Genomic DNA, 23,498 nt, shown 5'->3' with positions numbered 1-23,498 from the left:
TAATTATGAAAGAACTTAGTAAAGAACTGAATACAACAAAAGGATCTGCACTTGTATGTATATACTTGTTGAAGCAGTTTTGGGAGCAGAATTTACAGGTTTTCAGTATATTAGTGTATTTGTTTTTGTTTTTTTTTTTTTTCCCCCAGGCATTGGCCCCTTTAGCCTTTTTAATGGATTTGCTTTGAGGCAATACTGTAGTTAGTCCAAGGTTCTCAAGGCACAGACTGAAGTGATATGGCATACTTAAAGTCTTTCTGCTCTTCTGAACCAGATTTTTTTTCCCTTCTAAATGCAGATTTATAAAGCCTGCACTACAAGAGGAACAAGGAAAGAATTTTAGTGAAGGTACTTCCTGATCCTGAAAAAGTCAGGGGGCTTCAAGCCCATCTTGGACTTCAGAACACCTCACAACTTTGTGGTAAAAGAAAAATTTAAAATAGTGCCTTTGGACTTAATCCTTTTATCCTTAATTGGAGAGTAGCTCCAAATTAGGATATGTGTGCCACTACAATCCATCCAAATCATAGGAAGTATGTGTATCTGGCATATGTAGTAGGTACATAACATTTTTAAAGTCTTGTCTTAGGTTGGTGTTGGTTTTTGTGTTCCAAAATTTATAGTTTTTGATGTGATGTTGTCTGTGTGTATCATGAGTGCTGTTTTCTTGAGGTTGTTCCATGTTTTGTTCTTGAGAAAGCCACGCAAAGGTCCTGTTTTCTATGAGAGTAGAGGGATGGAATGTGTGCCTATCATCCATATAATTCTCTATCTTTTGCATGAACAATTAATATTGTAAATATATATCTGTAATGTTATAAGAAGATAATTGATAGGAAAGTGTGTGTGTGCGTGTGTATGTGTTAACAAATCTAAAGTTAGATGTTAGATTTGTCATTAGGAAGGGCATTCCTGGAGTGATCCAGAATTCTGAAATGTCAACCTCAGATAATGGAACTTTAAAAAAGTACATTTTCATTGTTTTAAAGTATTTGTATGTTAATCAGAACTGTCAGCCATAACTGCTTTTAGAAAGAATGTGTAATTTTAACATTATAGTTCTACTTCCAAACTACACCTCCTCTTCAAATGCTGTTGTAATTATAGCATAATTCTCTTTTGAGTTAGTTGAAACTCTACTGAATTCTTGTGAATATACTTATTTATTGATAGTATCTCTATTTATGTCACTGGTTTAATCTTATAATGAATAGCTAATTTATGCATAATAGATTCTGTTTCCACCTTTGTTTTTGTACCTTTATGAAAGCAACACAAATTTAAATCATGTGCTTTTAACTTCAAGTTGAGATAGATTCCTACTAATTTCAGAAACCGGAGAAGATATATTCAGGAAAAGACATAAATATCAATATTTGTTCATATATGATAATATTTGATTCTAGATGAAATATTAATAGTCATTCAATAAGAAAGAATTTAATTGGACTATATGATCTGCCACTTAGATGTAAATTGATTTGTTGTTGTTTTGTTACATCTATGGCAATACTGATAGTCTCAAATTAGGATTCTTAAATTTACAAGAAGTATAGCTTGATGTGATGCAGAAGACCATATTACCATTGTTTAACTTGTCCAGTTAAGTAAGCTGAAAAATCTCCTTAGACTTTATCTAATGAATGAAGTACCCCTTCGGAATCTCCTTTTGAGGGATGGGGATTCTGACTGTATACATGAGACCTATTTGCTTAACTGGAATTTTTATTAAACCACCCATTATCCCACTGCCCCAAATTTCATGTTTATATCTGACAGTATATCTAAGACTGCAACTCTTCAGTCATAAAGTTTTTGTCACAAAAAACTATTTACTTAAATGTCTAGGATGGCATAGCTAAGAACAGTAATGATTTCAACGTCCACAGTATCTCAGAGGAAGTGTACAATAAAGCTGAAGCAATTGTTGAAATTCAGTGTTGTAATGTAATTAGCTGCATTTGTGCAATTTAAATCACATTTTCACTGTAGTTTCCTTTGGAGCTATGAGATGAACTTAGCTTTTTGTGAATTTTCATTCTCATAATCTGCAGATTAAATTTAAAACAATCTCCACTAACCTAAACTGGAACGTTGAAGTACATTTGATCCCTTTTCTTTAAAACTGGAGAACAAAAAAGCAGACTTGGCATCATGTTTAATTCCACATTCCTAGTCAGTTTGTTGTTGTGGTTTTGCCCAGCCAGCAGTGAAGAACCACAACAGTCTCATTAGGATGGCAAAGGCCCCAGTGAAATTCCAGGTAAACAGAGGAGGAAAAAAGGTAACCAAGGATATTGTGGATTGAGACAAGGGCAGGGAAGGCTCACTGCCAATTACAGCTCCAGGCAAAATGGACTCCAGTACTTGACTTAGAGAGGAAAGTAGGAAAGTTTGTGCTACTATCTACAAGAAACAGAACGGAACAAAAAGCTAAAAGAGAGCAGGAAGATGAGAAAGTTACAACCAGTACTTTAAGATCTCCCTCCCCCATCTCTCCTTTCTTCCTGGGCCCAGCTCACTGCTCCCAATATCTCTACCTCCTCTGCCTGCAACGACTCAGTGGGGCAGGGAATGGGAGATGTGGTCGGTCTCTCAAAGATGGGCTCTACCGCTTCTCTTTTCTCAGATGAGGACGTCTCCTCACATTCTTCCCCTGCTTCAATACGGAGTCCCTCCCCCGGGACACAGTCCTTAATGAACTTCTCTGGTGTGGGTTGTTCCCAGCAGCTGCAGCTTTTGCTGATACAGGATCCCTCACATGTGACACAGTACTTAGTATCTCTGGGGTGAGTTCTTCACCACAGTTGCAGCTTCTGTAGATAAAGGGTCCCTCCCTCAGGACACAGCCTCTTCTGGGCATAAGTCTAATGAACTTCTTTGGCATGGGGTCTTCCGCGCAGTTACAGCTTCTGTGAATACTGGGTCCTTCATACAGACACGGCCTCCTTGGAGTCTGCGTGGTTGCTTCACTCTCTCTTCCCACTCCTTGTACCACCACCAGTGGTAATAGACATACAGTGGAAGAGGGGAAGACATATTGGAAGAAATGGTTTTCAACATAATTAAAAATGTGTGTTAGCAAGTTAAATGCTTGAGATGCAGAACAGTATAAACAGTTTTAGATATTTTCAAGAATAATGATTGTAGCTTTTGTCAAAGATTTTCCCACTAAATTCTCATTCTGGTTAAGAGGTCAACGTACAGGAACTTTATAGTGTACTGATTTTTTAATTACTATCTAGATTTGCCTTTTGTCTCTTGAATTTAGTCTTGAGAGTTGTAGCAAGACGTGTATTACAGTACCCAGCATGGCCTAAGGTTATGGACTAGTCTGTTTTGTACGTAGTGTCTTTTATTTGAGCAACTGGAGTAAATGAGAAAAGTGAACTGATTAAGGCACAAGACCTTGCAGTGACTGAAAATGTTACCTGATGTTTTTATGAGAACTGATTGCTCTAATAAGAGAACAGCTCTGCTTACAACTGCTGTCCTTAGTGCACAAGTACAGGAGTTTGTGCTCCTTTATTGTACAGGCAAAAGGAATTTCGTCTTTAGTATTAGTAAATCTTTTTCCTTTGATGAATATTGTTTTGGCACTTGGCAGATCTGTTATAAGAGTGTTTCTGTATCACTTTTGATGAAGGAGCTGTCTGAGGGCTCAGCATTTTGAGTGTTTTACACATTAAGAGTTTTTAGCATAATAAAGCATAGTACAGTGTAATTTTTCTTTTACTATGAGCAGCTGGGTTTCTAATGAGGTGAGAACTGTCAAGTAGAGTCATAACTACTTTATAGCAACAGATCAGTTCTCTGTAGGAATGCAAAGGTCAAGATATTTCCTAATACTGGAAAATTCTGGATTTTCCCTCTGCCTCTCCCTACCTCACCCCCATGATATGTAGCATATATAGTATATGTATGTATCCAGTTATTTTCCTAAAATAACTGTCTTAAGTCTGTAACATCATTTTTCTGTAAATTAGCTGGTATGGTTTGATATCTATGTGTATTTTTCCCTTCTGAAAAAAAATCCACCACCTCTGATGAAGAATAATCTGTCTTATGGGTATTACTCATTGTGCTTCCTTCCTTTCTGAGTATGAATGAGGAAAAAAATTGGGTTTTGATTACTGGACAAAGATCTGTGCTTATCTTTTTAAAAACATATTAAATATTTTTTCTGAAGGTTATAATCTTATTAATTAAAAATTAACTGACAAATTCTTTGTTTCCTTATCTTGGAATCTCCTTCTCTGGAGGTCTTCAGAACCCTCCTGGACGCATTCCTGGATGACCTGATGTAGGTGGACCTGCTTCAGCAGGGGGGTTGGACTAGGTGATCTCTAAAGATCCCTTCCAACTCCTACAAGTACAATAATTGTGGGCCAAATGTCATTGATTTATGATACACAGAGGCCTAGAGTTCAGGAATTTGAATAATGTGTAGTAGAAAAAGTATAATTTAGATGAAATCCAGAGAACTTTTTATGTTTCAGAAACATTCATGAGCCCAAGGCAGAGGATTGTGGGCCAAGGTGTGTTGAGAAATGCAAAAGGCTTTAAAAAATGCCTGCAGAGTTCAGTTTCATTCCAGACAAGCATGAATCAGACTTGAATAACTACAGAAATTACATTGGTCACGTGATTTTTATGCATGAGATTTTGAATGACTTTGTCTAACATTTTGTTATCTAAATTTCTTGCTGAATAAATTTTGAATAGGACTGAAAGATGTCTTGGAATACTGTGAAACATACATTTTCTAAAGCTCAATTTAGTAACTGATAGTAGAGTTGTTTTAAAAAGCGTTACTCTACTGCCAAGGAGTGTGTCACAATCATAAGCCTCCATGATTAGCTTTTGATTAGTCTTATTGCTAAAGCAATATTAAAAATATAGTTTGAGATATTGGAAAATGTCTAATTTTTGTAGAACCAGGGGAGCAGCATGATTAGATAATTTCAGATGATATCCTGAGTCTCATTTTTTAAAAAAAGAAAAAGATAAGGAACTCTTCAGCTGCAAAATAAGTGTCTATTACATGTTTTCCTGGGTTTCAATGAAAGAATCATGGATGTTTTTTCTTCAGGGAAAATTGTACATGTGTGCAATGTATAGATAAATACCTGTTTTAAGGAGGTGGTTTTGGTTCTCTTTGTTCTATTTACCACCATCTCCAAAGACGTGGTCCACCCTGGGCCTGTATAATGTCAATTCATGGATTTTTTACAATTCTAGCTTTCTTAAGCTTTTCTTTTTCTGCTTCCATACAGCATAAGTCACATAATTAAGACATGCCTTTTAGAGGTACTTTTGGCAGCTACCATGGCAAGCAGTGCTTTATGTGGTTTAAATAGTAATCTCTGGCTCATGTCCACCTCATACATGTCATAGGAATACATACCTATCAAAAACAGTGTTTACTAATTAAACCTACTGATTCTCCTTGCATCTTCCAAAGTATTTTTTTCTTACCTATTTTCAAATAAGGAACAGTTTTGATTCTCTCCTGCCCCACCCCCACTTTGATGTCCTGAGAAGGTTTTTGAATTTTGTTAGGCTTTTTTTCCTGCCAGTGAGATGAATTTGTTTAGATAATTTAAGTTTTGTTTATAATTCTAGAATCTTTAGACCTGAAAAGATTTCAGAATACCTTTTCAGTTGTAGTTTGATTTCTAGCCCACACATTTTTAAAGTATGTAGAATGACTTCAAAATCTTTTCTGTAGGGCTTACTGAATTTTTATGTGTATTCATGATTTTTTCCTCCTTTTCATTCCCTCTCACCCCCCTTCCCCCTCTTTGACATTTCAGGAGAACTTCCATGCTTCTGTTTGTTCTTTTTCATTCTTTAGTGGAAGATGGTTGATGCAGTATATCATTTGGCTAAATGGCTTGCATCTTTTCATTATTTTGGATATACTTTTCTTTTGCATGTAGGATGTAGTTTTGGCATTTTTTCCCCTCTTGTTTTTAGTTTAACATTTATAATAGGAAAAGCAGAAACTAACTACAGGTGCTGTTCACTTAACTATGATTCTATGATTGTACAAATGTGCCCAAAGAACTGGTTCTGAGAGGTTATAATGTGAAATACTATAATCCAACTGCAAAATTTTGTCAGAGAGGTTCTAGTAAAATTATCAGTCTGAGCTAGAACCCCTCAAGGAACTAGTTCTCAAAACAAACTTGAGTGAAGATCCTCCACCAAGCAATGAAAGCTGTGTCCTAAGCTGTTGCAAGGCCAAGTGTCTTGAAGAGGTGGTCTCGTGAATAGTCCTTTGACATTGATCTTCTGTCGCTTACTAGTAGTGAGTTTCTTATATTAGTTGAAGGCATTGCTTCTGAAGGCAGCATTGAATGAACTTCGGAAGAAAAAGATAGTGATCTTGCAGATGTTACCAGTAAATGTGTGTGTGTATGTTTGTTTTTCTGACCATATGTATATGCATGTCAGTGAAACAAAAGTACAGTGGTCTGAAATACTGCATCTTCTCAATTTAAGAAACAAAATATCCAATGGCATTCTTCTAGGAGATGAAGACTGAAGTTGTTAGAGATCTGAATCATCTTTATTTGCATTTCATCTATGAATATAGCTACACCAGTTTACATGTTTTGTAGATAATCTAATAGTGAAAGTAATTGAAATAAGAATGGGTGACTTTTCTCAGCTCCGACTGAAAATGTTTCACAGCAAGTTGAGTCTTTACTGCAGGAAAGTCAAAATACTATTTGATGCTTGAATGTACATATTTGATAAATGGATTTATTAACAGCATATCATAGGTTATGTAGGGAAAATGATCATGCTTAAGCGTCCAGAAAAATATGAAATGAAAAAAATCAAGATGTATCTTTCCAAAAGTGTCTGAAAAGCAGGTGGGTAGGATTTGCTTCTCTGAAATTGCAAATGTTTACACATCAGAGATTCATCCAGTTCAAATCTGCACCAGTTTCAGTTTACTTCTGCTCCCAGTGCACAGATGGAATCTGTGGTCTTTGTCTGAGTAAATGGATGTAGTTTTATCTCTTGAAACAAGAAAGCATGTAACTTTCTAGAGATTAGATAGTTTATATTTTATATAGTTTATATCAAAATAGTTTCACAATTCTTTGATTTCTTGAATAAATTAAATAAATCGTGGATAACACTTGGCCATAATAATGTTTCTAAAGTAAAATATTTGGGGTGAAATTTTTCATCCAAATTTTACCAGCAGGCATTAATGAAATGGTGAAAGAAATTAATAATGACAGGGAACTAACTGCTTGATGCTTCTGAAAGATAGTAATATTCATGTTTTTGTCTTAAAATCTGGAATAGAAAGCTTTTAAATATTGCCTGGCTTATTCTCTGTGTAATGTAACCACAATACATTATCCAATTGTACTCTGTGGATGACATTCTTTGTAATGATACAACTTAAATCAAGTGTAGCTCTTCTGTTTCATGTGGAATTTAAAATAGTTCTAGTAGAATGTTACTTAAGGGTGGGACTTGGTGCTTCAGAAGTAGTGTGTTTTAATTACATTAGTCAGTGCTTTGTATATGCACTAGAATTATAGTTCATTGAGTATAAATACTTCAGTCCCACTGAAATAACAGTGGAAAACAAAATACTAGCATCTAGTCTAAATTCCTGCATTTCAACTGCTGAAAATCTGTCATTACTGCCTTACTATTCTACATACACATAATGCACTTAAAATGCATTGAATAAAGAACATACAAATTGTAGCTACCTTGGTACAATAAGAGCTGTGTTTTATCTCAATATTAAAAAAAGTCTGGTGAAATATAATAATATGGAAGTTCCCAAGTTCTTCTTTCATGGGTAGATTTGTCGTGTGATTAACTGAAGTTGTGTAAAGTGTATATATCAGTGGAAAGGTGAACAAAATTTCTGAAATATTTTTTGGCAGATAATTTAATGAAGATGTCTAGCATTACTAAAAATGAATCATACACAAAAGCTAGCACTTTATTTGTAGGCATAAGAGTTGAGGAATTCCACTGTATAGAAAGAATAAATAAAAGATTTTTGTCATATTCTCTTGATGGATGAGAATAATGATTTATTCTAAGCTTTGATTTTGGAACATCCCTTAGATCTGTATTGTTTCTGACACAGTTCTTACACTCTTCTTTGCCAGTATGTGGTGTGTTCTTAAGAAGTATTTCACTAATATAATTTGTCTTCCTACGTTTTAAGGACCCTAAAATGAGAACAGTGTGAGTTTAGGTTGTTTTTAATACCACAACTTCATTTAAGAAAAAAAAAAAAAGATATTTAAATTAAGATCTTATCTAAAAAGGTGGAGCTGCTTCTCAGCCCTGAAATTTTTCAGTTTCGTTATTTCCAAAGTTTCATTTCAGCAGTTGCGTCCACTTCCTGCCAGACCTTATGGTGCCACAGAGATCTGTCTTTCCTCTGACATGTATGTAGAGGAGGGCTACCCTCAGTCTTTTTAGAGCCTATGTTGGGAAAGAGAAGGGAAAAGTTGAAGCTGTTTAGTTATGTAACTAATTTGTTAGCAAGACCTTAGTTGTACTCTAGTGCCCAGCTAGCAAATACTGGAGCACAGGGCACCTAAATGTATGGCTAAAGAATGTGTAAGACTTACAGTCAGAATACGTGAAATTATGGAAAGAGGTTCAATCTATAGGTAATGTTTCAGTTAGACCTGTGATGCTAGTTAGATTGAAAGGAGACAATTTTAGATGAAGTGATTTGATCTGTGAAGGTAGTAGTTGAATTTGAAAGTTAAGATGTAAAAGGAAAAGAAAGGAAGAAATGTACTAACAAAACCTTGACGAATTTACATATAAAAGAGAAAAGAGAATGCGGAAAATCTGCTTAGAAGGAAAGCTGAAGGAGTGATTTGGTAAGTAAGAAGTGGATATTATGGAAACTGATGAAAGATAAGATTTCATGAAGAAGTGAACTGTGTTTTAGAGTGGGAAGGGTCAAGGAAGTTGAAGATAGAATATAGGTTCTGCTGTGCAGCTAAGAAGTTTTTAGAAATTTTGGCAAGAACATTTTTCATTGTTAAAGAGACTTTTAAAGGGTGAGATGAATAAAAGGAAACTTCAGGGAACAGCATGCGTTGAGCTTGTCAATGAAAAAACAAGAAGTGCAATGATAGTCGTACAGATGCATGAGACACAAGTGTTCTAGTATCATTTAATTTTTCTATATCTTACAATATACAAACCTGTAATAAAAGAAATCAAATCGACTAATAAAGTCACTTTATTCAGCTTATTCTTTTGGTTAGTGGTATAATATGTATTTGAATGGAAGAACAGGCATAGGATTAAATGAAAATCAGTTATTGTATATGCAAAGTACTTCAACATATATGCAAACACTATATATAGTAGAGAGGTTTGGTAAATTATAAACAAAATAATTTTGAACTTTTCCTTATAACTGAGAGGAACTAGTTGCTTTAAAAAAGTATATATCAGATATATGTATGTACAGCAGGTTTTGTTCATGACTTCATTGTTTCTAAATTGTGTTAAAGGAGAAAGCAACTGTGGATAAGAATTTACTAGCTTAGACTGAAAAATAAACTTTAAATGCCTTGAAATATCTTGATTGTGCTTTCAACTGTTAGTAGCAGTTCTTCAGTAGTTAAGATGGAAAATTAATTTATTTTTATTGTAAGGTATTTTCAAAATTGCTTGGAAAGATAGTAGCATTAAGAAAAGAAGATCTGCCAAGAGTTGATGTTAAATATCCATTGTTTCCTGGTTATGTTTTGCATATTTATTTGTTGTGGTATGTACCTGTTGTTCTAACATTGTTTTAATGCTCTGTATGTAAAATTTATGTGCAATAATATTAACCATGAAGGAGGAAGCTTGTTTGCCAAAAGATAATTTGGCAAATATGTTTTTACAGGTACCTTTTGATATATAATCCTTTGGAACAAGAACGGTTTTCAGTAGTTTCAGTCCATGTGGATTCACCCAGAGTTAAATTATTATCTCCTTCGGGAAAACCTGTTACTATACAGATTAGTGCTGTTTGGGATGGAGCAACTACACTATCACATGAAGCCTATCAGGTATGGTACTTTTAAGTAAAAATATTAAAGTTTTGTTTTTTTTTTTTAAAGATAGTGAATCTTCACAATTGAAGAAAATTGAAAGAATACTTCAAATATTAACAGTTCTTTCTTCTGTAGTTAATGCCATTAATTGTCATTTTAAGGGAAACAGAAACATATTTAGCATTAATGTTTCTTAAACTGATAAATTATTAAACTTCTGTGATATGGTGTATTGCATTTAAAGGGTCTGTTTCAACTACATGAACAGAAAATACCGGATGCCTTTTTTCCCTTAACTTTCTAAAAGTGTTTTTCCTTCAAGTCTATGTGTGTGCTTAAGTGCTCCAGATGGAAGGCTTTGGAGGTCCAATGGCTTAAGCAGTTAGATTCTGGATAGTAATCTGTCAGGATAGTCATCTCCATTACTTAAGCTAGACAGGTGGCTTTGAATCCACTTCCTGGTTTCAGTTCTAAACAAAGTTTCTAAGAATTTTTGAATCGTACATCATTATAGAAGATTGTCTTCCATAATAACCATCAGCAACTGTATTTTGAAAATTCTTAGTGATATGATAGTACTGTATTACTGTAATAGTACTGTTTACTTTCAGGGTTATGTTCTTAGTATGATATCTTTTAAATTGCTAGCCAAATTGAACTTGTTTCAGGGTAATATTTCTGTGAAGAGAAATTATGAATTAAATGTCTCTCAGTTGTCCTCCAAAAGGATAATTATTGGTAATTGTTGTGGGTTAACCCCAGCCGCTCTCTGCCCCTGGTGTCTTGGGGGAGAGAGTCAGAATAGTAATCATGAGAAAACTCATGGGCTGAGATTAAGACAATTTAATAGGTAAAGCAAAAGCTGTGCTTATTAGCAAAGTGAAATAAGGAGTTCATTCATCACTTCTTATGGGCAGGCAGGTCTTCATCCATCTCCAGGAAAGCAGGACTACATCACATAAAACAGTTACTTGGCAAGACAAACACCATCACTCCAAGCATCCCTCCCTTCCTTCTTCTCCCTGTTTTTATTGCTTAGCACCATGCCATATGGCATGGAATATCCCTTTGGTCAGTTGAAGTCAACTGTTCCAGCTGTACCCACTCCCAACTTCTTATGCCATACCAGCCAGAGTCACAGAGCAACATGAGCAGCAGAGATGTCCCTCATGCTGCAGAAGCAGTGTTCAGTGACAGCTAAAACATACTTCTGTCATCAAACATTGTTGATATCAAAACTTAGGACTGTATAAGCTGTCCTGAAGAAACTAAACTCTATCCTAGCCAAAACCAGTACGAGAAACACTGGTAGTCATCTGAAGAAGGAAAAACAACATTTCATATCTGTACTTCAGGTTCTAAGCAAATACCTTTGGAGATCTACCTTGTATATTACAATTTTGTGATGATTACTTTAAAGCTCCTAAATAACTAAAAATGAGACACTTGCCATGTATTTTGTGATTTAAATTTGTGGATTTTTCAATGCAGTTTAAGTGATGTGTAGACTCTTTGTGCAGTTAATACACTGCACACGCATCTTTAATGTAGTCAGAATTGCACATCACAGCAATTTTTTTTTTTAATGAGACTCAATCTTTCTTGGATTTATACAGCAGTGATCTTGATACTGAGCAAATTAGCAGTGCAGATGTTGTTTGCTAGTTCTTCTTAGCATGCTTCAGCTAAAAATTTTGAAATTCCATTCATAATTTCATGTTCATTTGTGGAAATATGGAAAAAAAATCCTAAAATTGAAGCAAAAGGAGATACTTTTAGTATATATTTAATAGGAAAAGTTGGTAGTTTTAATAATGTCTTTTTCTTTTCTCGCAACAGGTCTCTTTTGTGGCACATCTACCACCTCTGGGGCTTGGAGTTTATCAGCTTTTGCAGGTTGAGAGTTCAGAAGCCGTTTTATCAGACTATTACATATATATGAGGAACAGTAGGCAGGAGAAGCCAGATGGACTTTTCAAGATAAAAGAAATGCAGAATTCTGTGGATAACATAATCTTAGAAAATTCTTACATGAAACTGTGGTTTTCTGGAATGTCTGGATTACTGGAGGTGTGTTGCATTATATTTTGAAACACTGTGTTTTACTTTTTAAAGAGCTTCTGTTCTTATTTGTGGAAACTTAAGTATGTGAACTCTTTTGAACACGATTCTCTGTCTTTAGAAAATTAATACCAAAGAAGATGGTAAAAATCATCAAATGAAGTTGGAGTTTGCATGGTACGGAACTACAAGTAACAGGGATAAAAGTGGAGCTTATCTCTTCTTACCAGATGGAGATGCCAAGGTAAATCTTCTCTTTGCGGAGAGATTCTAATCTTGAAGTGACTTGAAGCATTCTGCAAATACATATTGGAAGAGCTAGTTTTTCATAGCAGTGAAATACAAATGTGTGGCTAGAAATCAGGACATAAGTTATTGAAATCATTTGGAAAACTTCATACTTAATAACTCTAGATTTGAGTAAAAAGACAGTATTAATTTGAAAGTGCAAAAAGATACATAATCTTTATGATTTACAAAAAACTTAAATAGATCCTTCCCTCGCAAGAAATCCAGTGAGATGTGACCATTCACTTATAAAGAAAATAAGTTCGCTTTCACACCCTAAGGTGAAAAAGTATAGGACATAGTGATTCATTTTGTCATTTCTTCACCTTTTAGCTTCTTAAGATTTCTTTATTGTAAATTCCAGTTCAGAGTATAATACTTTTTTTAGCTGATATTAGCATATGTGGTTTGATATAGTAACCAAGTCCCAACAGATGAAAGAAAAGATTAAATAGAATCATAGAATGGTAGGGATTGGAAGGGACCTTTAGAGATCATCTTGTCCAACCCCCCTGCTGAAGCAGGTTCACCTAGATCAAGTCGCATAGGAACATGTCCAGGAGGGTCTTGAAGACCTCCAAGGAAGGAGCCTCCACAACCCCTCTGGGTAACCTGTTCATCTGCTTCATCATCCCCATAGTGAAATAGTTTTTTCTTATGTTTAAGTGGAATTTTTTGTGTTCCAGCTTCATCTCATTATCCCTTGTCCTGTTGCTAGCTACAATAGAGAAAACCTCCTGACACCCACCCTTTAGATATTTGTAAATGTTAATAAGATCTTCCCTCAGTCTCCTCTTCTCTAGACTAAACAGCTCCAATTCCCACAGCCTTTCCTCATATGAAAGATGTTCCAGTCCCCTGATCATCTTGGTGGAACTGTTCTGATTTAGTCATCTAGGGTTATCAATATTTTTATCTGAGTAATTATTGGAGGACAACAGCATGCTTCTATTAGTTTGCAGACTGGAATTCCATAAATGACAGTGTTCTGGAACTAACTCAATTTTTCTATAGAATCTAGTGAATCTTTTGGAACTGAAAAAGTAGTATTTCGGAAAGCAGGCAATGAAAAAGTAAAAAGCTGTCTTGTTTGCAGTATATTTCTTCTGCCCAGTTCCTCCTGAGGAATCTGCAGTTACATGCAGAAGGCAGACTGATTCCGTGTGTACCACTTTGGGAAATATGATAAGGTAGTCATTCTTTTGTTGATTTGGGATTTAGGGATTATGGTTTTTTGTGTGAGGTGAGAGGGTGTGTTACACGTGCAAATCAATCTGGAAGTGGACCATACAGTTTCTTTTCCTTTTAGCAGTCTCTTGTAGAAAAACACAATTGAGGTCTGTGAGTTAGCAGTTTTAAACCATTTTTCTAGAGGTGAAGGTCTGTGTACTGGAATGTAAACAGATCTGAATCTTTCAGGAAGTTCCTTGGATTAATAAACTTTATAGCTGTCCTAAAACCAACCTGGAGTACTGCAGAGTGCATTCTAAGAAAAAGTAAAGGCTCTAGAACCAGCAATAAGTTGGACATCAACAGACCTGTTTACACAGTAATTTACACAGTATTAAATAGAGGGTACACTGAACACCAATAACCCCTTGTCACTACTGTGGAAAGAATATCTGTAAGGCTCTATGAAACTATGGCAAACATTACCATGGTGCAGCTAGACAGCCCCCAGTAAGAACTGTCTCTGGGATTGTGGCATGGGGTCTTGGCTATGTATGAATCTGTCCCTGCTGTCTCAGCAGTGTGAGAGTACTTCAGTGGTAGCCTCAGGTCAGGGACACCAGTGTAAAGTCCAGGACAATGACACAGAACAGAGGCTTCACGCTGCACTTCTAGAGATATGGCAGTGCTCCTGCCATGTCTGTATTTTCTGCAAAATAGAACAAAATCAAGGAACTAGGGAAAGAGACCATCAGTATCTTTAATTTTTTTAAAACATCAGTGCTGTATAACATCAGTGCTGCATAATATTGATGGACAATATTATCAAAATTTGCAAGGAAGAGACTTCCTTAGACCTCAGAGCAAATAAAAACCAAAAGCATTCTGCCTGTGAAGTAAAGACATGTTTGTTTCTCATGTGATTTTGTGAAGGATAGCCAGTTCTGTAAACCTATTAGATCTGGAGGGGAAAAAAAATCAGTTTTCAGTAGACTCCAAAACAGTTAAATGTCTATATTTTCCTTCTGTGTATTCAAGGCAAGTCACTACGTGATGACCTACTTACTGGCCATGCTCAGTAACAAAAGGGAATAGAACAAAGCAGGGTTTTTTTCCAAAGAGTCAGATGCTAAGTATTTATGGAATCAATTTGAGTGGTTCATGTTCTTGTTTTACAAATCAATTTTTGAGACTCAAAGTGCACTTTTTTGGTAGACACAGGCTGGGAAATCGTGATTCTCCCTCAGGCAGCTGTGTAAGCTGTGCAGCATGCTCACATGTATATGCTAGTTGCTGTAGGTACTTATGTACAAACAGAATATATAAGAAAAGGGATTAATGTTTATTTATCCTGCAAGGTCTCTGATGCTAGAGCTTTTCTCCCTCTTTTTTCTCGTCACACTTTGTCTCCGTGACTGGACTTAGATTACTATTGGTCTCTGGACTTGCATAGCTCTAGCTGCTGTGAGTAGCTTCAGGAAACTTTTTTTTAATAGGTCCTTTTTTAATCTATAAAGATCACCTGCTGCCTCTAGTTCTCAGAGAAGAGCACATATCTTGAGTTATCTGAATGCTTGGACCTCAAACCTAAGGAAAAGATAATGGTAGTCACATTTTTGTAAGTGAGGTTGAGATATTGTGCTACCCTAAAGGACAGAGGCTGTCCATTTGGAGTATCTGCTCATATCCATCTTCCCATCTTCCCTCTCAAAAGGGGAGAGGATCTTCATTCAAGTATAGTATCCTTACTTTTAATGTTTCTCCTGTTTTTATGTGCCTAGTAACAGGAAGAAACAAGTACATGGACAGCATTATCTGAAGGGGGGTTGCAATACTCAAGAATCATCTGTCATTGAAGTGTCTGTTCCTGGTGCTATGTACTTTCTTCAAGCATCGTGTCGTCTAAAAATCTGCCCCACACATTATTGGTGGGGTTGGTTTTGGATGCAAAGTTATTAAAAAAATATATCTCTTCTGCCACATAATTCTTAAAACCAAGTTCTCAAGAGCTTAGAGCATTCGATCCAGCCCTACCCCTCAGCCCAGTCTAATCTCCAACCCTGCTGAGTCACAAATAATCAACTGTTGAGATGCAGCTTTTCTTTCTCTTTGTCCTGAGTTCTTTTTGAAGCTCTTAGGCATATCAAGAGCAATTCAGTCTGTTTTGGAAAACTTTCTTCTGGGCCCAGTTTTTGATTTGCACACCAAGAGTGTACTGCACTGCCAGTAATTTCTAGACCATGCTAAGATGGTAACTAGTGCTTCACTTGACTACAAGAAGGGCTTATTGCCCATGCTTCAGGCTTCAACATGCCATGCCAGCTTCTATGCAAGCCAGTAAATCTTTAAATGAAGACATCTGTCCAGTAACCTCCACCCCTTGGCACTTTGGCACCAATTTGATGCCAAGTATTTTTTTTAGGAAATACCAGAGACCTATAGCAGATGTTCTCCCTTAAAATTTCTATCTTGTTTCTACACCCCCACTACCTTCCTGAAAGGGGAGATTGTCATAGTTCTCTTAAATATGAGTACTGAAAAATTATTTCTGGACCTTTTGATCCATAGGTCTGTTATCCTGTTTCTGAAAATACTACTTTTCAGGCAACAAAACCTACCCCAGCAGGATTCTGGATCTTGTACAACGGAACTCATTCCAGTGGAGCTGAGTGGAACATATTTTACAGTGACTATTTGTTTTAACTGCTTAGGAAGTGGAGTCTTGAGACTAGCACTGGATAAGAGACCCAAATATATTTATTCCCAAATTAAAGTCTCAGTAACCATAGAATCTTTCCTGCTGGATTGTTGTTTAGTCCAAGCTCCCACTCCAGGCAGAATAAGTATTGAATTGAGACTAGGGCTCTGTCCAGTCAGTTTTGCAAATACCTCTGTCATTGTTTGTTCCAATTAGAAAGGAAAGTGTCTGAGCAGTAAGAGGCCTATTTCCTATTTCTTAGTCAGACTTTCACTTCAACAGTATCATTATATTTCAGGACCAGGATCACTCCATAGGCCTCTGTGCACCTCACCAAGAATCTCTACATTGATAAAGAATAAATGGACATTAAATAGAAAAAAAAGGTTTTCCTGCTTAAAAGCCACATTCCTTGAAATGTTTTCAGTGTGACAAAACTGATCAATTATCTCTTCATACATTCTGAACTCATTATGCCACGAGATGTCTACTAGGAAATGACTTTCTAGAATTGGTGCTTTTCTAGGCACTAAATATGAGTTAGGAGGGTTCACTGTTCTCTCAGTACTGTATTTTTTCTTCATTTTGCCTGTTTGAGCAAGAATTGGGAAGGTGCAGGCATCCTTAAGAGCAGTTAGTGTGGTTGCCTTTAGCTGGGATGCTCATCTAGCTTCCCTTTGTTTTGCTGGTTTGGAGATGGATAGCTCCAGGGAGACTACAACTGAGAAATGTTCTTACTAACATTGGTGGTTTAGCCTGATGTCCACCAAGTCATAAAATCATTTCCCCTCCTAAACTGGAGAGGAAAGAGAGAGAAACATAACAAACCGCTTGTGAGTTGAGGTAAGGACAGAAAGATCACTTGGCAATTAGTGTCATGGGCAAAACAGACTTAACTTGGGGAGAAGAAGTTTTGATTTATTAAAGAAACAATAAGAGCAGGGAGATGAGAAATAAAACAATCTTAAAAACACCTCTTCCCACCTCTCCACTTCCCAGGACTCATTTTCCTCCCTTCCAGCAGCGCAGGGGATGGGAGTTGCAGTCAGTTCATTACAGATAGACTTTGCCATTGCTGCTTCTCAGGGAGAAGCCTCTTCATGGTTCCCACTGCTACACTGTAGGGTCTCTCCCATGGGAGACAGTCCCTCACAAACTACTCCAGTGTAGATCCTTCCGAACTGCTCCTCACAAACTGCTCCAGCGTGGGGCCTCCCACAGGGGCAGCTCCTCATACCCTGCCGTAGCATGGATCATCCACCAGGAGAACAGTCCTTCAGGGACAGGCTGCTCCAGCCCGGGTCCCTTACAGGATCACAAGTCCTGACAGAAAATCTGCTCTGGTGTGGGCACCTCCCCCATGAACTCCCAGGTCCTGCCAGGAACTTGCTCCAGGGTGAACTTCGTACGGACTCATAGCCTCCTTCAGTCAGCCACCTGCTCCGGCATGGGGTCTTCCATGGGCTGCGAGTGGATCTCTACTCCCCGGTGGCCTCCATGGACTGCAGGGGGACAACCTGCTTCACCATGGTCCTCACCACATATCGCAGGGGAGCCTTTTCAGTGCCTAAGCACCCTCCTCCCCACTCCTTCTCCACTGACCTTGGTGTCTGTGGAGCTGTTTTCACATTCTCCCTCCCTGTTGCTGCTGGAGTTTTGCAACTGCACAACAACTTCTCCTTCTCAAATATGTTATTTACAGAGGCATTACCTCCATCGCTAATTGGCCAGGCCTAGGCCAGGTGCAGGGTCCAGCTTAGAACTGACTGGATCTAACCCTGTGAGCTACAGGGGAAGCTTCTGGCAACTCTGTTTAAAGAAACCACCACTGTAGCCCCCCTGCCACCAAAAAACCTGGCCCAGGCAAAACCACTACAAGAAATAAGCCTGTAAGATAGGTGTTACTTTGCTAATAGAATGTATTTGGCAATGTAGGAGCATGTAGTCACAGCTTAGATGACTTTTGTCTTCTATATCTATAAGCAGATAGATAGCAGTCTCTTGTGCCAGAAGAACAGGGAAGATTCAGTCTACATTTACAAATTGTGTTAGTTTTTCATGGAAATAAGAGAATCCAAAAGCCACCACACATTCTACCCTAAGATCTAGAGTTCAGATTTCCTTTATCCCAGCATGTCTTCTGGCTTCTGTGTGCTCCTAGTACTGTACTCCTTCTGTTTTTCTCAGGATTGAGAAATAGATTTCACATAATAGGTAACACTAGTCAGTTTCATTGAGAAGATGAGAACCCTAAAGATTCTTTCCTCTATTTGAGTTTTTGTACTGATTAATTGGATAAAACATTACTGTAAGATGATTAGTGGCAAAGTCCCTCTCTCCCTAAAACAACCCATCTCACCATGAGCAACTAGGATTCCTGCTCCTAATTCCTTTAGAAAGTATTCCTGTAGTTGATAGCTTCAGAGTTGCCCCTTGGAGGTCTGGCAAAGCTTTTATTAAACCTTACCATTCTATGATTCTATGAAAAGTATCTGAAAGTTTAAGAATAAATATACAAATAGAAGGTCAGACTTTCAGTCTTTGAAAGTCTTGGTTTCTTGTTTTATACAATGCTTCTTGAAGTCTATGTTAACATACATAGTTACATACTCAGAGATGAAAATTGAATGATATGTACCTGTACTACTTGTTTTCTAACGTTTTATCTGTATATATGTAATCTTGATTTTCTCTCTTCCTCAAAATCTTTGGTTTCCTTACTTACAAAGAAAGAGTATGTTTTGTCCTTCTTGTAATGTTGGTACAGCCAGCAGGAGGACATCTGCCCTCTTAAGAGCTTTCTGCTTAGATCCCTCTAAATAAGTTCTTTTTCAAGGGTTTGGGGTATTTTGACTGAAGCCTTTATTTATTGCTGGTGTCCTATAGTAGTGGTAGTAGTTGTATTTTTATTTTGGCTTTGTACACAGTGTTTATGTGTGCCCATTTTTACCTTTGTAGCCATCTGTGTATTTTTATGTTGTGTATACAGTTCAGTTTGGGATCAACTGTTTTTAAAAAAGCCATCATTTGTTTATCTGAGATTCAAAATACTGTGACTACATGGAAAAATAATGTTATTCTTTTCTTTGGCTTGACTATGGATATGCAAAATTTCTGCTAGTCCTTGAGACATTAGTAAGATGCCAATCTCCATCTTGGCATTTCTTAATGGATCCCAGCTCTACCCTGCATTTCAGGAGGCTCCCCTGGCAAATGTAGTAGCTTTTGATGAAAAAAAAAGCTTCCATTTTTGAAAGAGTATGAAAGAGTATGCAAACTGATTGACAAGACAGTGTCAACCACTGATATCGTAAATTGTAAGCAGTCCAAACAGACAGCTAAACAATCTGCTACGGATTATGAAATTACAGTATTTGATTACTGATTTAACAAATGCAGTTTTGCTTCCAAAACGCTCAATCCAGATGTTTACAGTATTAACACATTACGATGTTTGTCTGTAAGCCTTATATCCATTAATTCTCATAAACTGCCTGTAAGATATATAATGAGGGTTATCCTAGTTTCAGCTAAAGGAAAAGTGAGGCTATGAAGAGTAGCTGCTGAATTTCAGGTTGAGTAATTTTTAAACTCCTAATTTTTAAACTAGACTTAAATAATGAACAGTTTCAACTGTTTGATATTTATTGACACTACTTTTATGCAGAGCTTTCAAAATAATTATTCTAAATCTGTTTTCTTTTTATAGCCTTATATTTTTGCAGATCCACCTACCATCAGAGTTGCTCATGGAAGGATCTTCTCAGAAGTTGTATGTTTTTTCAACCATGTCACACATACCATGCGACTGTATAAAGTCCAGGGTAAGAGCTGTGAAATTTGGTCTCTCTCAGCAGTTATTTTGCATTGTTAAAGTCTTGGATCCTACCTGCTTTTTTAATGGTCAAATGCACTTTTGAACTAGTGCAGAATTTGTTGACCGAAGCCTTTACTGAGTCCAGTGCACTATGCTAGCCATTAAGCTGGCATGCTTAAACTTAACAGATATGTTGGAGATGATGTAAAAATGTAATTTGTTTCATAACTTCAAACTCATTGGTGGAAGTACAACAATATTGTCTCTAAAGTTGCAAAGAATGTAGTTATTTGTTAGCAGCATTAGTAGTGAAGTCTGCTTTACCCTGCAACTATAGGCAGGCTTTGGTTACCTGTGAACTTCCTCTTTGTGTCTTTTATCTGCTTGAAAGAGCTTGTGACAGAACTGACTGTGCCTGCTGAGAGGCACAAGCAGTTAGGATATAACTTCCTATCCATTTTGCTTACTTTTTCTTCAGTAAGGTTTTTGGAGTTTGTTTCTCCACTCTTTAACTGTGATTTCAAAGGAAATTGTTTGAAAACAATAACTTTGGAAATTCTTTAAAATAATTCTACATGAAACTCCGGGTCACGTTCCGTATGAGTACAAGCGAAGATATTGTATAGTAATTTGTTGTTGAAGATTCTGAAGAAACATGTTTATATTCAAGACTATATCTTTTGGTTTTTATGTGATCAATGTGCAAAATAGACTTAGATGAAAAAAAGATACCTTGAGGTCCAGATGTATTAGGTTGCCAAAAATGTAAAAAGGAAGTTACTTGAAGCTGTGTGGGTTTCAATAAATTAAACTGCTTAGCAAGGAGAGGACTTATATAAAGAGGATGTTCATTGTAGTGAAAGGGAGGCAAAAAGCCTGAAAGATCTCTTTTGGTTTTGGTCCTGTCTGTTTTTTTAGCACAGATTTCTCTGTAATACTACCTTTCTAAAAATTTGCTCATGCCTACCAGAAGTAGTGTATTTCCATTTCATAGTTCACAGAAAATGAATTGTCAGTGAAAAATCACTTCCTTGCCCATTCCTAACACATAAGTTTAACTTTCATTCTGAGTGCACTATTGGTTTTTTTCCTCTTGTTTTAGGACAGATTTTAATTAGTCACACTGCTTTAGTACTTATACTACTACTTATCCAGTCATCATGATGAAGTCCTATACTATGCTCCCAGTTTTTACAAGGAAAAATTATGCCATTATTTTACATATTCTATATGTTTACTTTTCTGTGTGTGTCTATTTTAATTTCTTAACATGAAATAGGCTTTTCCAAAGTTGATGACTTCATGTCATTGTTTTACTGACATCTGTTTCCTGGGCTTTTCATGTTATTTACATAGCATTCCTTCAATTAAAGTAAGGCATTTTGAAGTCTTACTATATATATACAGTAACAAGGTATGTGGAAATACATACATGTATGCATATACATATATTTTGGTTTTAAATAAAGACCTAATACTCCTGTTTCAACATACCTGATTGCCAGGGGTGGAGAGCCTTATGATGTAGCTGATACAGCTGTTAGTACTTCAGAGTCCTACAGCTTCTTTAGCAATTTTGATAAAACACTGCTTGAGCAGAAAATACTCTGGTTTGGCAACTTAGTTCAGTAATTGACCTATGTGTAATTTTTAACTTTTGCTGCTTCCGTTGGCATCTGGTTTTGCTATTAGCATTGCTTTTTTAAAAATTCTTTTTATCAGAAGCTTCTTATGTTTCATTATCCTTGTATCTCGTATAAACTCATGCAGTAGAAAAGAGCTGAGAGTAATTTGTGGTACAGACATCTTAAAATTGTGAACTAAAATACCCTTGTTCAGAGTACTCATGCTTTAAAATAGATGGAAAATCTATGACAAAGAGCATCAAAAACTAGAGCATATAGATCCATATTTTCAAGGCTTGGGAAAGCAGAAGTAATTACCTGATCTGAATGTTTTTCATTTATCACTGTAGTATAATAGCCATTGGCAAATGGAACGTTTTAACATTTGAACCTGCTGATATTGCTACAGGTGGTATTCGGATTTTAGAAAAGATGAGAAAACAAATACAGAGCTTGACATCTTCCTCATTCACAACCCTGACTTAATTTTATGTACTAAATAATGTTATAAAAATTAAAGCAAGTAGATATTTTCAACACTCTGTTGTGTAAAGATTTCAAGTGTTTGTTCTAGAATTTGACAATGTAAAGAACTTGTTAAGGAAAGTATTGCAACATGATCTCTGCAACTTGATCTAAGTGAACCTGCTTCTGCAAGGGTGTTGGACTAGATGATCTCTAAAGGTCCCTTCCAACCCCTACTATTCTATGATTCTATGATCTCAAACAGAACGGAAACTTTTCTTCATCAGACAAGCATGATGTAATTTCATCTCACTAAAAGATACCTCTGTTCTGCTTGACAGAATTCTTTTCACAATTGATAGTCCATTTAGACTACAGAAAGGGTAGAAATGGTCATGCTGAATTGATAGCATGATTACAATCGAAACTGTGTGTTGAACTGTTTGAAAATGTCATATTAGTATTAAGGTGATTTAGTTTTCAGTGTAATGCACTGTTGAAAAAAAAAATCTCACTGAACATCTGCCTACATTTTCAGATATTTAATCCTTCTTTTAATAAGTAGGCATCTTTTCCCTATCAGCAAGACTTGTGCTGTTGATGTGGTCATAGCAGTGTGTGGTTTCTTAATTCACTGTCCTTAAGGAAGATTCTCCTTGCTTTAACTGCTGACTGGTTTCATGCTTAGTGGAACAATTGATGTCAAAAAGCTGGTAACTTCTTTCTTGTCTGTGAGTGACAACAGCTGTGTTAAGAGTCAAGGGTAGAAGTGAAGGGCTAGAGCTTGCTCTAGTGTATTAGCTGCTGATAAAGACAGCACTTAAAGGCTGTATGATGTTTTGTACTGATTTACTGGAACCCACATTGATTTTTATCGTTAATTTATTATGTTCTACTTTGGTGAAGCTTTCATATGTCTATTTTATGAGTACTGAATTTAGAAGTACTGATGTGTCATATGGTAAATAACTGAACTGGCTTCAAGTGCCTGGTTAGATATAGTAGAAAAGGAAATCTAACAGAAAAACAGAATCACTGTTTTCTGAGAGCACGGTCATACTTTTATACGTGGCAATTGTGAGATTTTAAATGCATCTTTTTCATGTAGGTTTGGAAGGCCAATCTCTTGAGGTTTCCAATATCGTTGATATTAGAGGAGAATATAATCGTGAGCTTGCAATGCGAATTTCATCTGACATTAACAGTCGAAACAGATTCTATACTGACCTTAATGGATATCAGGTAATTATTTTCTATTGATTATAAAAGCCTGAGATATTGTTTTTTTAACTCTTAGTACTTCTGTT

At 36.4% G+C, this 23,498-nt stretch overlaps 1 protein-coding gene across 4 annotated transcripts in view; it reads left to right on the top strand.

The window, feature by feature from the left end:
* Positions 1 to 23,498, top strand: part of MAN2A1 (mannosidase alpha class 2A member 1) — a 110,126-nt gene that overhangs the window by 61,979 nt on the left and 24,649 nt on the right. For all 4 annotated transcript variants that reach the window (XR_009820860.1, XM_062018367.1, XM_062018366.1 and 1 more), the window contains exons 13-17: positions 9,917 to 10,082; positions 11,907 to 12,137; positions 12,250 to 12,372; positions 19,994 to 20,108; positions 23,300 to 23,433. Coding sequence is in view for 3 of the 4 variants with exons in the window: in XM_062018367.1 (XP_061874351.1) it covers positions 9,917 to 10,082; positions 11,907 to 12,137; positions 12,250 to 12,372; positions 19,994 to 20,108; positions 23,300 to 23,433 (769 nt within the window). In the remaining variant the exon portion in view is untranslated. The remainder of the gene's footprint in view (positions 1 to 9,916; positions 10,083 to 11,906; positions 12,138 to 12,249; positions 12,373 to 19,993; positions 20,109 to 23,299; positions 23,434 to 23,498) is intronic.

The sequence above is a fragment of the Colius striatus genome, chromosome Z (genome assembly GCF_028858725.1).
Source record: "Colius striatus isolate bColStr4 chromosome Z, bColStr4.1.hap1, whole genome shotgun sequence".
Lineage (NCBI taxonomy): Eukaryota > Metazoa > Chordata > Aves > Coliiformes > Coliidae > Colius > Colius striatus.
The sequence above is the reverse complement of the archived record's forward strand: the minus strand, read 5'-3'. Positions and strand labels throughout refer to the sequence as shown.